This window comes from Setaria italica, chromosome VII (assembly GCF_000263155.2).
Source record: "Setaria italica strain Yugu1 chromosome VII, Setaria_italica_v2.0, whole genome shotgun sequence".
NCBI classification, from domain to species: domain Eukaryota; kingdom Viridiplantae; phylum Streptophyta; class Magnoliopsida; order Poales; family Poaceae; genus Setaria; species Setaria italica.
The window spans coordinates 4,936,846-4,952,324 of record NC_028456.1 but is presented as its reverse complement, the minus strand read 5'-3'; the positions used below and the strand labels follow the sequence as shown (position 1 = coordinate 4,952,324).

General features: G+C 39.8%; 1 protein-coding gene across 3 annotated transcripts in view; it reads right to left on the bottom strand.

Annotated features, from left to right (window-relative positions):
• Positions 1–10,675: 10,675 nt before the first annotated feature.
• LOC101785176 overlaps positions 10,676–15,479 on the bottom strand; it is a 12,046-nt gene continuing 7,242 nt past the window's right edge. Inside the window, exons 4-7 of one of the 3 annotated variants that reach the window (XM_004975027.1) lie at positions 13,739–13,801; positions 12,847–12,971; positions 11,232–11,465; positions 10,676–11,142 (exon numbers count right to left, since the gene is read on the bottom strand). In XM_004975027.1, coding sequence (XP_004975084.1) covers positions 11,276–11,465; positions 12,847–12,971; positions 13,739–13,801 — 378 coding nt within the window. In that variant the 3' untranslated portion in view covers positions 10,676–11,142; positions 11,232–11,275. Of the gene's footprint in view, positions 11,466–12,846; positions 12,972–13,738; positions 13,802–15,479 lie in introns of all 3 variants that reach the window. The other 2 variants (XM_004975026.2, XM_004975025.2) reach the window with 2 other exon arrangements.

Below are 15,479 nucleotides of genomic sequence, written 5' to 3'. Positions count from 1 at the left end.
CGAACTGAAGCGCCTTGGTAGAGAGGATGTCGAGGAGGTATGCGGCAGTAGCGAGGGTCTTAGCCCAGTAGGATGGCGGCATGCTAGCCTGGAACAGCAGGGAGCGGATAACATTGTTCGTGGATCTAATGATGTGCTCAACTTTACCATCTTGGGAGGAGGTGTAGGGATAGTATATGTGCAGGTGCACGCCATGGGTGAGGAAGAACGTGCGGGTACTGGAGTTGTCAAACTTGTGCCCGTTGTTCTTAGCACCGAACTGAGTGGCCACATGAGCAAAGAAATTAGCCAGAGTAGAAAACGTGTCAGATTTCAAGACCAAGGAAAAAGTCCACAAGTGATGGGAGCAATCATCCTGAATAACCAAGTAGTATTTAAACCTGTAAATACTAACGATGGGATACGTCCACAGGTCACAATGTATAAGATCAAAATTGCTAGCAGCATGTGAGGTGGAGGCATGAAACGGAAGCCGAACATGACGGCCTAACTGACACGCATGACAAAGCGAAGGGCTAATATATTTATGACAAAAGGAGATCATGGGCTTAGATAGGGCCTCATGACTGGGATGACCGAGGCACAGGTGCCACAGCGACGAGGAGGGACCGGCGACGAGCGCAGAGGCGGTGGGCTAGCAAAGTAGGTAGAGGGGGCCGGAGCTATATCACCTGGCGAGAACTCTTCGAGACTCCAGATCCTTCACAGAAGTAGCTCGGACTCGTGGCGTAGCCAAGGGGGTAGCTCACGGGGCTTAGGGCAACGTAAGGTGAATTAAGGCGGTAGCCCGGACTCGTGATACCATGAAAGCAATATGGCAATATGGCTCGGGAAATAGTAGATTGATTGATGCAAAGCACCGGTGTTACATATATAGGCTAGGGTTTTCAAGGTTCGTAGAAACATCTACCTAAACCCTAGGGGCGGCGCATGGCAACAGGCCTGTGCGGCCAGCACCAGGCCCATAGGGCCAGCCTATACAATCTGTCTAACAGTCTGCTACAGCACGATCCAACCTGACTCTCACATTTTTCCTCCCCCCTTGCCTATTATCATAAGTATGTGGCACACCATGAAAACCCAGATCAGAAAGATTGCAGGTGCTCAGGGAATCACAAAAATGTTGCATTTGTTGCTCTGATCTTGGGGAGACAGAAAGATGTTCATAGCCCCACATTGCTTCATTGAAATCACCTATAACCAACCAGGGTAAATTGGATAATTTCTTCAACCGTTGGAGCAGTTCCCACACATGTTTCCTGTCCTGTACCCGTGGTTCACCATATACACATGTCAGTCGCCATTTTGGTCCGTCGGCATGCTCCTGGACTTCTACATCAATATATCTCTCTGTACATTTTCTTAACCAAACCTGTACAAATTCATGCCAAAATAGAGCCAAGCTGTTGGATTTTTTATTTGTGGCTATCAACATTTATTTCATATCGTATATTATGGTCATTATATATATATATATATATATATATATATATATATATTCACCTCAATGTGGAATTATTTATTGATGCGAGTGACATGGGAATTATTGTTGCGGAATCTAACTCGAGGAATTTGTACTCGAGGTGCCGAGGACGTTTGTGCTGGAATATAGTAGAGGAACAAGTTGAGATCTACTTACTGGAATGTTTATTATGTACGTACATGTTTGATCCGGGTACAACACGGTGGAAAAGCTGGGTTTGTTATGCAGGATCGGCTCTGCAGGCTGTTAACCCACATGATCAGATTGGAATTGATCTCATATATAGAACTGATCATGGCACGTGACTCACACATGTGTGCTAGGGACTAATATATTTTAGACTCATTAAACTGACCTGTCTGATCGTGGTTGGTGATATGGTTCAGGAGTCACACGGATTTCTCCGGAACACAGATGGAATATTTGTTACATCTAGAAGTAGAGTCTATAAATAGGTCCCTACCCTCTAGCCTCGTTATGCATTGTGAGCGGCACCACGAATAAGGCAGAGGAATAGAGGGTAGACCGTATAGCTCACAATTTCCTTCATTGGTATCCGAGCCGGTTACGATCGGGACCCACGTAATTTTCCCTACCACCTCACGTGGAAAACCCTAGCTCTGAGAAAATTTGCTGCCGCCGCTACCTCTCCATCGTGGTGTAGTATTCACCTCGTCTCCGTCGCAACTCGATTTCCGCGTGGTAGCTGGGGAGCACATATTGCATCCCCTCCTGTCGTGCACGCGTAAATCGAGAAATCCCACTCTCATGAAGATTGGAGGGAGCTCATGTACGTGCGTGCTGCTTGCGATCCAGTGGTGCTCTGCGCACGTCTGCAGGTGCTCTACGCACCTGGTGCTCTCTTTGCTCTACGCACGTGGATCGAGGAAGAAAAGATCCGAAAGTTTTGCTGCTTGTTGGTGCTCTGCGCTGCGCACGTGGATCAAGGAAGGAAAGAGCTGAAATTTTTTTTGGAATCAATCTACACATCATCCTCTGTCTGGTATAGAATATCATCACTCCCAATGGCATCTAGTACTGTTTTTTCTGAGCTGCTTAGAACCTGTAAGTTAGATGGGTCTCATTTCTCGGTTTGGAAACGGAAAATTATGTTTTTGCTTATTGCTGAGAATATTGATTATGTCATTGATGTTCCTGAACCGGAAAAACAAAAGAGTGATGCCACTACGAGGAAAAGAAAGATTATTTGGTAGAATATGAAACTTGGGCTAAAGATAATAAAAGGGCTCGTATATTTATGTTGGGATCTATGACAGATTCTTTAGCTGCTGAGTACGAGGGTGAACAGATTGCTCAGAAAATATTGAGCAAACTGGAAAAAGATTTTGGTGATGTATCTCTTGTAAAAGTGCTCAGTCTTGTTAATTGTTTTCTCTCTACCAAGATGGGCGATGGTGGTTCTGTTAATGAGCATATCAATAAACTCTGTGTTTTAGCAGAGGAATTAAAAATTGCTGGCTATCCTTTTCAAGAAGAAGTGCAAGTTATGGTGGTTCTGAACTCTCTGCCAAATTTATGGGAACAATTTAAGATGTCATTTTGTCATTCTGAGCGTACTCTTAATATGCGCAATTTGAGGCATCACTTGCTTATGGAAGAAGATAGGAAACTCTCCCAGGGAAAGGAAAGAAATTCAAATAATTCTGAGTTGCACCTTGGAGAGGAAAGGTACAATGCAAATAAAAGGAATTGGCAAAAGAAGAAATCAAGAGTTGATTTGAGAGACAAGCTCAACAAGAAACGCGATCGTCAGGATCGTGGAAAATATGACTCATCTCAGAGGAATGACAAGAATAAAAGGGATTTCGCTTGTCATAATTGTGGTATGTATGGGCATTTCAGAGCTGACTGCAAGAAGAAGAGGAAGTATAATGAGAAAAGGAAGCAAGAAAATCATCATGATGATTCTAAAGGGAACCCTTCAGAGGGAGGTATGCATTCTGTTTTTGTATGCACTGAATCTTTATTTACTACCACTTTTCCAAATAGTTGGGTTGTCGATTCTGGTTCTACATCACATATTGCTAGAGATCATAAATCTTTTACTTCCATGCAAACTATTCCAAGGGGAAATAGATATGTCTACTTAGGCACTAATGCTAGAGCCGATATACTTGGAATTGGAAATTATGTCCTAAAACTCCCTGGTGGAGGAAAGTTATTGTTAAAGGACACTTTATATTCACCTAGCATGAGAAGGAATTTAGTCTCTATCTCTCAGTTGGAATCTGTTGGATATGATATACTATTTGGAAAAGGAAGAGTTAAAATATTGCTCAATGGGAAATTCGTGCATACCGGTGTTCGTCATGACAACATTGATTGCTTAGTTGGTGAAGATAACTCTATAGTGAGGAATACTAATGATAGGAATACATGCTCAGAATCTTATTTATGGCATTTACGACTTGGTCACATATCTAAAAACAGAATTAAGAGGCTTATTAATTCTGGAATTCTAAACTTTAAGTCAGAGGATTTTGGCACTTGTGAGGCATGTATAATGGGTAAAATGACCTGTGCGCCCTTTCCAAAGGCAGAAAGATCTAAGGAACCTCTTGCTATAATTCATTCTGATATTTGTGGTGAAATGTCTACTCCCAATAAAGGTCAAAAGGTTTATTTTATCACATTCATAGATGATTATTCTAGATATGGTTATGTGTATCTTCTCAAACACAAGTCGGAAGGTTTTGATGCATTTAAGACATTTAAAACTGAAGTGGAAAATCAGTTGAATAAAAAAATTAAGGTTTTAAGAACTGATCGTGGGGGAGAATACACTTCAGGAATTCTAAATGCCTTTTGTAAAGAGCATGGAATTATACATCAATACACTATACCATACACTCCGCAACAAAACGGCGTAGCCGAGCGGAGGAATAGAACTCTTATGAATATGGTTAGGTCAATGATGGCATACTCTGATCTCCCTTTGTCCTTTTGGGGTGAAGCTTTACATATTGCTGTCTATTTATTGAATCATTCACCATCTAAAGCCGTTACAGTCCCTCCTTATGAGTTGTGGACTGGAAGGAAACCCTCACTTCATCATTTAGCTGTTTGGAGTTGTAATGCTCATATTAGAGTGCCAAATCCTTATCGTACTAAGTTGCAACCCAAAAGCACATCAGGAATTTTTATTGGCTATTCTACAGAATCTAAAGGGTATCGGTTTTATGATATTGAAAATGATAAACTGGTGGAAAGTAGGGATGCAATTTTCTTAGATCAACACACACCTTTCCGTGCTAAGCGGGCAAGGGTGGACTTACTAGCAACTCCAAATGAAGCACAGATGGGTACATCTGGAATTAACTCACATGGTGAGGAAATTTATACCCCAGAAGGAGACACAAATCAAACTCCCAACACTAACATACTTAGAAGAAGTGGGAGGAATATGCATGCACCATCATATCTGGATGATTATTATGTGTTTTGGGGGAAGTGCACTCTAAAATTTCAGATTTAGAGGAAGATCCAAAGACTTGCACTGAAGCCATTAGTTGTCCACAATCAAAACTTTGGGTCGAAGCAATGCGGGAAGAATTAAACTCGATGAAAAAAAATAAAGTTTGGGAACTCGTTTCTTTACCAAACAACCGTAAGCCCATAGGTTGCAAATGTATTTTCAAAAGGAAACTTAATGCAGCAGGTCAAGTGGAAAAATATAAGGCTAGGCTTGTTGCTAAAGGCTTTACACAAAGGGAAGGTGTTGACTTTGTGGAAACTTTTTCTCCTGTTGCAAAGTTTACTTCTATTCGTGTTATCAGTGCTTTGACGGCTTATTATGATCTTGAACTCCACCAAATGGATGTGAAAACTGCTTTTCTTAATGGGCATTTGGAAGAGGAAATATATATGTTGCAGCCAGAAGGTTTTGGAGAAAAAGGAAATAAAAACATTGTTTGCAAATTAAATAGATCAATCTATGGTCTTAAGCAAGCTTCACGCCAATGGTACATTCTTTTTGATAATGCTATCACGTCATATGGTTTTTCAATGACGGAAGGTGATCATTGCATATATACTAAAGTTAGTGGTGGCAACTTTGTGTTACTATCTTTATATGTTGATAATATTCTTATTGCTTGTAATGATAAAGTAACATTGGTGGAAGTAAAAGCTTGGTTGTCTTCTAAATTTGATATGAAAGATACGGGGGAAGCTTCCTATGTTTTAGGAGTGGAAATACATAGAGATCGGAATAAACGACTTCTTAGTTTGTCACAAAAAACTTATCTTCGAAGTGTTCTGAAACAATTTTCTATGGAATATTGCAAACCTGCTACTGTACCTTTAGTAAAGGGAACTAAACTCAGTGAGGAATTATATCCTTGTACTCCTGAGGAAAAAGAAAGAATCAAGGATATTCCTTATTCTTCAGCCTTGGGATGTCTTATGTATGCCATGTTATTCGGTTGCTCTTTCATCCATGGAAGCTGAATACATTGCTGCATCTAAAGTAGCAAAGGAAGGCATATGGCTAAGGGAATTTCTTGCATCACTTAAGGTCGTGGAAAGTGCATCACAACCTGTCACTATTTTTTGTGATAATATGGCGGCGATCAAGGTCTCTAAAGATCCTAAATTCCATAGTAAAAGTAAGCACATTGAGGGAAGGTATCATTATATTCGTGATGTAATAAATAGACTCAAAAGTGTCTGTTTAGTTTATTTGCCTAGTACTAGTATGGTTGCAGATCCACTGACTAAGCCACTTAGTCAGGAATTATTTTCTAAGCATACTAGAGACATGGGACTTCAGGTTATTGATTGAAATGTTTTAGCCAAATGGGAGATGTTGGATTTTTTATTTGTGGCTATCAACATTTGTTTCATATCATATATTATGGTCATTATATATATATATATATATATATATATATATATATATATATATATATATATATATATATATATATATATATATATATATATATATATATATATATATATATATATATATATATATATATATATATATATATATATTCACCTCAATGTGGAATTATTTATTGATGCGAGTAACATGGGAATTATTGTTGCGGAATCTAACTTGAGGAATTTGTACTCGAGGTGCCGAGGACATTTGTGCTGGAATACAGTAGAGGAACAAGTTGAGATCGACTCTACTGGAACGTTTATTATGTACGTACATGTTTGACCCGGGTACAGCACGGCAGAAAAGCTGGGTTTGTTATGCAGGATCGGCTCTGCAGGCTGTTAACCCATATGATCAAATTGGAATTGATCTCATATATAGAACTGATCATGGCACGTGACTCACACATGTGTGCTAGGGACTAATATATTTTAGACTCATTAAACTGACCTGTCTGATCGTGGTTGGTGACATGGTTCAGGAGTCACACGGATTTCTCCGGAACATAGATGGAATATTTGTTACATCTGGAAGTGGAGTCTATAAACAGGTCCCTACCCTCTAGCCTCATTATGCATTGTGAGCAGCACCACGAATAAAGCAGAGGAATAGAGGGCAGACCGCATAGCCTACAATTTCCTTCACAAGCCACCACTTAGACCATCACTGTCGACACCCACATAATTCTTCAAGCCTAGTTTCCATCTCAAATAATTCAACTTTACACTGCACTGTCGTGTTTCACACAAGAACACGATTTTTGGGTTATGCTTCTGTACTAGGCCAGCGAGATCACGAATTGTGCGAGAGTTCCCTATCCCACGGCAGTTCCAACTTATAGCATTCATAGCTTATTAGTGGCACATAGGATATGCAAAGCAGATATGGCGAGACTCTGAAGAAACAAATTTACAGCAAAGGAAATTACCATGTGGTTGGAAGATTATGCCTCCAAGAGATCTTTCTATGCTCCCCAGAGCTTCGCACGGGCACTAAGCACCTTAGCCAAACGTCAAACCCTTTGATTGCAGGTCAGCCACAAAGTGAAACAGCTTGAGTGCAGGTCAGCCAATTCGTCGAACACCTTGACTACAGCTAAGAGCACCCGAATCGCACGCGCGAAGAAGGCAGCGTCGCAGGAGGTCGCGGAAGCAGGAGGGGCACACACCTCAACGGCGACGGCAGAGATATGGAGCTCGATGGAAAACAAAAGGAGAAAGGGGGTAACTCTGGTGGTGGCAGCCGGTGAGGTGGACTAGGAGACTGGCAAACATTCACGGAGGTACAGATCTTGCTTCTCACTTAAAGTTAGGCAAAACCGCTTGCTTTTTATTGTGATAAAGCGAAGTCCATTCACCAGTCCTGATTGTAGGGAAATTATTGAGATGATTTTTCTCCACTGTATTGTGTGTCTAGAATGCGCTGCTTATGAATTTTATTACGTTGTAGCATTGGAGCATTGGGCTGTGTCTTTACAACACATGACTTTTTTGGGTAAGAGGACTGGCATAGTCTGAGGTGAAACACTTCATATTGCAGATTGCTTCACCAACTGTAGCAAGAAGTCTTCCTGGTTGTCCTTGTACTCAGTTCTTATGTTGATCGGTGTGCTACGTTACTTCATTGGCTCAGAGGAGTGATGAGTTGACCTTATAAAGTTTGTGTCCTAGGGCATAATATCTACTTGACTCCTGGTTTTTGGATTACCAATGTAGCATCCTCTGTCATTTTGCTTAAATTACCAATGTAGCATCCTCTGTCATTTTGCTTAAAATTGTGAATTATGTTAATTATAGCCCTGATGCTGCTCCGTTCCTACCTATCAATGATAATTTAATGCAATAGTCTGTTTTCATGAAATAACATGGAGGTCAAAAATAAATCTAAGATGGACAGTTGTCTTGATGTATATTGGAAATTAACCCAATCTGTGCTGCTTCATGTCCTTTGCGGCGGTGGTGTTAACAGAAAACTGTTTCCAAGGCTGATATGGTTGTTGGAGAAATTTCAAACCTGGCATGATGGAAAATAGGTAATCTGCAATACAGATGCAGATAAGCTTTTAGCAGTTACAGATTGCTCATTTCTCTACTTACTCTGATATACAATTGTTACCTCTGGCGATTTGAGATGGACTGGACTCCTCACATGGTGAATGCAAAGCTTGGTACATTTTGAGAAATCATGGTGAATTTTCATCCAGCTTAATTCATTTTAATGGACTCCTCATCGTTTTATGAGCAACAACTTGATGTTTTCTTAACAATATTGCCTCCATGCGTGCACAATCAAATGAAAACAGTTAGTGTGTACTCATTTCGTGAGATTAGCTCTGTTATCATTCTGGCATTTTTGAGGATTTCATTTGCCTTCTTTCCCTTGACTTTCCTTTGTGCAGAATTTGGAATAATGGAGAAGAAGAAATAAGTTACCAGGAGAGTGACAGATTGCTGCAACCATTGAGCTCACGAGGTGACCATCAATCTGCACTATGTTTTTCCCTTTGTCTTGCTAATTTAGTATCAGGCAAACACGTACCCATTTGATATAACACATCTTTTCCCTTCTTCCTTCCATTCTCTACATGTACAATTATGCTGAAAAATTCTCATGTTTAGTTTGTGATCTAAACTAGGCTCAAGGTTAGTGTTTTTCATTTCTTAATCTGCAACTTCTAGCATGTAACCTTTGTTAGGTTCTAAGTTGTAGGGTCAAGGAACTTGATAGGCAGCACAAATTCATAGTTTGATGAACTCTCCATGCAACTACTCAAATCTGTGATTTTTTATGCTTTCAGGTCATTCAAAGGAGATGAGATAAGCTTTCCGGTACACTAGACTGAGATTTGCGCATCGTGACAAAGCTGAATCTTAGTTAATTCCTTGGTTTTGTGCCATGGTCATTATAATCCTCTTTGAATTCTTGAACTTGTGGAAATACTGTGCAAATATTATGTGACATAATAGTAGGTTGTGCTTCGATGAAGACCTAACTTACAAAGGTTATGTTGAGATCGGGACTGCAGGTAACCCCAATTGGCTTTTTAGGCATCTAGATCAAATTCTCAATGTGCTCAACTTTGCACTTTTTTAATTTCTGTTGATTTGAGTGTAGTGCCTGAAAATATGTAATGGTTTCAGAAATGTCAGCGCAATTTCTTTAGTTGTCCAAGAATGAGTTGTTAGCCACGGATAACCTAACGAAATTAAGAAGCTCAAAAGTTAATCCTACTTGTTTGTAGCGAACCTGAAAGCATTGGATACTTTTTTTTTAAATGTGCAGTAGTCTGAGAAACAATTGTTAACATGTTCAAAAGTTTCTGTTTGCAGGATGGCACTTGGCGAAGTTTGCAACAGCTATGGCAGATGGTGGGGTGGCAGCACCTCAGCCTTGAGCACTGATCGCATCAGATGAAGATTCTGAACGTGTTTATTTCACTTCATCATTCAAATGATTGTCAAAATCTGGTTATTTCATCACTTGGTGTATATATCAAGGAGATAGATGTGCTATTTCAGAGAGTAGATATCGATTCACAACCTATGTTAACACAGAGAATTCAATTTCTTCTTGTCCAGCCTTGTCTCTCATGGGTATGATAGTGATTCACAACACATCTTAACACAGATGGTTTTATGAATTCAGATGGTATGCTATCTGTACTGAAACACCAAACCATATTGCTCCAAACAATATGGTTAAAAAGGGTGCGAGCAAATCATCAAATGACTTAATACCTTTTCAAATTGATTTATTTTGAAATATTACTATTAATAAAAAGGTTAAAATAAAGTCTCAGTTGTTGGCCCTTCGCCCGTTTCAATCACATGTATATTTCCTATTATTTCTGAATTTATTTGAATAATCCATGATCCTCCCAAATTTAGTTGGAAACTATGTATCTTATATTAAAGCGATATCAATTTTTATGCTCGAGCAACGCACGGGCACTATCCTACTACATGTGCAATAATAGTAAATTAATACTAAATATTGAATAATAAATAAAAGCAAATAAGATATTTTACCTCTTCTAGTTGTCCTAAAATTTCTAGAACAATTTGTTTTTTTTTAAAACTCTAGCTATAGTGCAGCTATAGCCCACTATAGCCTTTTGAGGCAGGGCATAGCTATTTGAGGTCATGTACTGTGTAGCGTTATAGCCTCATTCAGCTCTCGGCTGTTTTAGAGTCCAATCGCTAAACCCCTTAACCCGCTATTTAAAATATTACTTTTTAAGGACTGTGGGACTAGGTTGTACAAGTTGAGACAGGCTATACTCACATAATGATTGGTTCAAACTGATAACATAACCCTGTACTGGGTATGATAACATTAGCACAACTTCTGAAGTACTTCTATTCAACAAGGAAAAGCAAACAATCTAGCACCAGATTGTTAGTCCGAATCGAAAAGGCAAAGAAAACCATACATGAAAAAACTACACTCAACAAGGAAATTCACGCACCAGATCCAGATTTGTCGGTCCGATTGAAAAAAACAAAGAAATCAATGCGTTGAAACTGAACCGGAGGTGCTGCCGCCGCGAGCTGAAGGACTTGCAGGCACAGTCACGACCATGGCGATGTCTGTCCAGTGGTTGGTGGTGCCAAACAGCTCCTGCCTAAGCTTGCGGCCCAGGGTGTAGTGCTCGCGGAGGCTCGGCGAGTTGGGTGGCTGAGCATGTTGGTTGTGAGCTCCGCAAGGTTGGTGCTCCCTGCCGATTGCCGGGTGTTGGGGGTGAATATTCCTATAAAGTTGAATAACCATGGATTCTGTATGCTTTCAATTTCCCAGTCTAGTCACATCGAAATGAGCTAGATGAAGATTGGGGCTTACAAATTATCTATTGAATAGCAAAGCAAAATCCAAGAAGCAGCTAGTCACACGACTCGCCGCAGTTCTCCTGTGGCGAGTGCAAACTTGCGGTGCTGTGATAGCACAGATGCCAAAGTCGTGCCTTTCACTTTCAGGTCGCTCACGTCAAGGAAAGATGAATTCTCCTTGGCTGCACTGAGTACAGCTTGAAAGATTTGTAGTGGGTCCCCATGGCTGACAATAAGGATTGCTGAGCTGCAAGAAACAAACACAGAAGTCAGCTTCAGTATGACAGATCCAAGCATGAGTTAATAATATGTTGATAATTTGGAGAAAAGAAAGGTGGAACAATGTGGCCACTGGCCAGTGTTTGGTATAGTGAGATTTCGCCCAACTGTCCTACATCATCAGTCTTCTAAATTAACTGCAATTACGAAACATTTGCATTCTAGACTTCAACCTAAACCTTGTCGGTGGTCCATAGGACTTTTCCATCTATTTAGTATTTACATACTTCCACAAACTAGTACATGATTATATGAATGTCTCTCCTACATGACAATCAAATCCTCAATACATGCTAGCTTGGAGGATGCATGTTCTCTCACAAGCCATAAGCCTGTAACTATTCACCATCATGTATCTTCTTGATTCCTGCCAGAGGCCAAGGCCTGAGCTGGCACAAGTAAAATCACAGTTACTCCGAGGCACCTGTTTTAATTTTGAGCATTCGAAGGGTTCCTAACTGTTTCCTACTTTCACAGTTAATCATCTCAGTTTACAGTGCGGCCATTCCAACTTTATTCGGAACTGTATTGACTAATCTAACACGTAACAAGGTCAGCAAACAGTTCAACTGACAAGTAGACTTAATCAGCCATCCAATCAGTTCCAACTAGAGCAATCAATTCCAACTAGAACACATAATCAAATCAATAGATTTAACCAATCCCAGTCAGTTCCTGGTGGTATTATGATTCATGGTCCATATTTAGTGTTTATTGAGTGCACTGGGTTTAGAATTATTACTATTGGGCCACCGAAGCCCTGTTAATTGATGTGCAGAGTCCATTTATGCATGATATTGCAGGTTGACTGTTACTAATGCATTGGAGAAATTGTATATTTGGTCATGTAAAGATTCTTTTCAAAAAAGCACCTGGAAATTCAATGAAAATATATGGAATGTCAACAGAGGTCCTATATTTTACATGCATGTTTCAGTAAATTATCAATACCATTTTGGTAGCACTTTAATTAAAAAGACATGTCATAGAACATGGAAAAACAGATATAAAATATTAATTATACCAATACATGAGAACCTATACCTATGACAATACGAATTGCTGAGCTATAAGGAACAAAACACACAATTAAACCGTATATGTCAGCAAAGCGGATCCAGCATGAGTTAAAAATGTTGATAATTTGGAAAAAGAAAAGGTGCAATGTAGCCACTGGCCACTACTTGCTATAATGCAGTTTGGCAATATGGGTCTTTATTCTTTATATTTCACACATTGTACTGGCCATGTTTGGTAATTACATTAATTAAAAGGACATGTAATAGAACATGAAAAACAGAAGAAAAAAAATCGAATTCTGTGAACACGAAGTACATATACTAATATACCTATGAAACTCTGACTCTGTAGAAGACAGCACAGCTGAAAGTCTATTAGCAACATCTGCAACACTTTCACCACCTTCTGGAGCCATATAGGGATGTGCTTCGTCTACTGCCCATACCTCTGCATACTACTAAACAATGTCAGATTTAATAACTGAAAAAAAGGTCTAACAATATAATTTTTATATAAGAACACCAACAAAATTGACAATCTATCAATGGCCCAGACTACTGGATTAAAAGATACTTGGGTGATATAATTGTGATTTAGAGTTTGTCACTATACTTGTTAATCATAATAAAACCATCGGTGGATACAATAGGTGTACTCCTGACGCAGCACAAAATGTCTCCATATATAAGCGAATAGTTATGCTCTCTGAGCCATTGCTCTGTCGGCCTAATCCAAACTTCCAAAGGTAATTTTGCGCCTGCGCAACCAAGCGCCTGTATACAACACAACTCACACCTTCACTGCCAAAGCTGTCTTGTGAATTAGAATACTCCGTGCTACTACAGGCCAAATTATGCCCCAGCTGAACTGGGACAGGATCACTGAAGGGTCTTCCTGAAAGGCAATGAAATAAAGTGAAATGGCCTCGTGGGTTCAGTTATAACCTTGTTCTGTGGCAGGGCAGCAGCAACTGGTAAAACTGAAAGGATAAGATAATGAAGACCCACACAAAGGGATTTTGTGTCTGAGAAAGGGGATGTTACTGGGATAAGATTAAACTTCCCAGGTGAGACTGGATAATGCTTTGCTTGGATTTCACCAATGAAGTCTTCTGTAGTGTTAGATATATATCACGTACATACTGGATGTACCATGATAAGCATTGTTTTTCATTCCCATCTCAAACAAGAGAAGCGGAGCAAAAGATGAACACAAAATCACCTTATCATGTGAAAGTAACTCATATGATGGTCCAAAGTAGCGCTCACAGAGTCCCATCACAGCCTGCAAAAGACTTTCATGAGCCTACCAAATGATAAGAATAATGAGACATCTGGTTTGAGAACCTTTGGCTGCAAGTACATGAACTTTGGAAAGCACATTAGAGAATAAAAAAGGAACTATTTGGAATGCAAGCAGTGAAGAATTTCTCAATATGGCCTGTAACACTGAAGCAAATTAGATGCATTATGATATATCCAGGTACCGTATTAGGATGCCATAGAAATCATAAGTCAGAACAACAGAAATTTAAACCATGGGGACAATTCCATGTAGGCCCTGTTTGGATCCTTGAAATTGAATTACATTCTAATAATCATAATTTAGACACAAATTAATTAAGCTAATATAGTTGTATGTGGAATATATTTGTATATTATTGTTGGCCATATGGGAGAGATACTTATGTGCTGCACTTCTGCTATAGGGAAGCGAGTCAAAGAGCGTGCTATAAGTTGCATATTAGAAACATAGCATGAGGATCTATAGAATCAATTTCCATCTCCCACCCCCATGAATTTAAGATAGGTTTATATCTAAACTTTGGAAAGTTGTGGAATGCCACATTCCAAGACAAATAGCCTACTCCGTTAACTAGATTCCAATTCCTTCAAAATGAAGGGATCCAAACGGGGCCGTAGGGATATTCTAAAATTATGTACTATGAGACCTCATGTTTTCATATGTAACAGTTTTCATGCCTTGTTTATTATGCACGCACAGCTGACTGTAACCAAGTTCTGCAACCTGGCCACAAAGAAAAAGAAAGACATATTTCGTGTTTGCTCAATTAGTATTTCACAGAAATAAATAAGTAGCAGGGCTTAATCCTCCTAATTTTGGTAACCAGAAAGATCTTCATTGTTGTTTATTCGAAGGAATTCTTCTGCAGGCCAGAATTGGATGGCTCACATACTTTGATCTTACACATTGTGTGTACAAGTACATGCCCTTATTGTGTTATGCAAATTAAATGTGCTACTGTTTCTCCTTTTTCTGCAGATAGATTGGAGTAACTCAGTTTTTAGACATACTGTTGATAGACAGGATATGGGGAAACACCACACACCCTAACGGAGGGGAGGGGGGGTTGGCCTTTAATATATAGCCAATATGGCTTGGTATACAAGGAATACAATCAAGTATACCTGGAAAGCTATAAATCAGCTATACAATTCCTAATACCCGCCCGCAGTTGCAGCGGGAGGTTCTCAGACGCAAAGACTGGGCCTAAAGTCAGTGAACAGCTGAACCGGTAGGCCTTTCGTCATGATATCCGCGAACTGATGGGAAGACAGAACATGTAGGACTCGGACCTGTCCCAAGGCGACCTTCTCGCGGATGAAGTGGATGTCAATCTTAGGGGACGTTTGGTTTCCTTTGCTTATTTTTAGTACGTGTCACATCGAATGTTTAGATACTAATTAGGAGTATTAAACGTAGACTATTTACAAAATCCATTACATAAGTGGAGGCTAAACGGCGAGACGAATCTATTTTTCTGCTAAACTCTTTACCTGATGAAGGTTGTCCATGTGATTCAGTTACTGCTGCCCCTACGCTGTAGCTTTGTAGTTTGGAAGGGTGATGTCGGTTGAAAGAACTTATCAGTTGATATTAGATCGACAGGGACGCATTCTGGGTTGGTCAACTAAGCGGGACGGGATCTTTAGCAAAAATC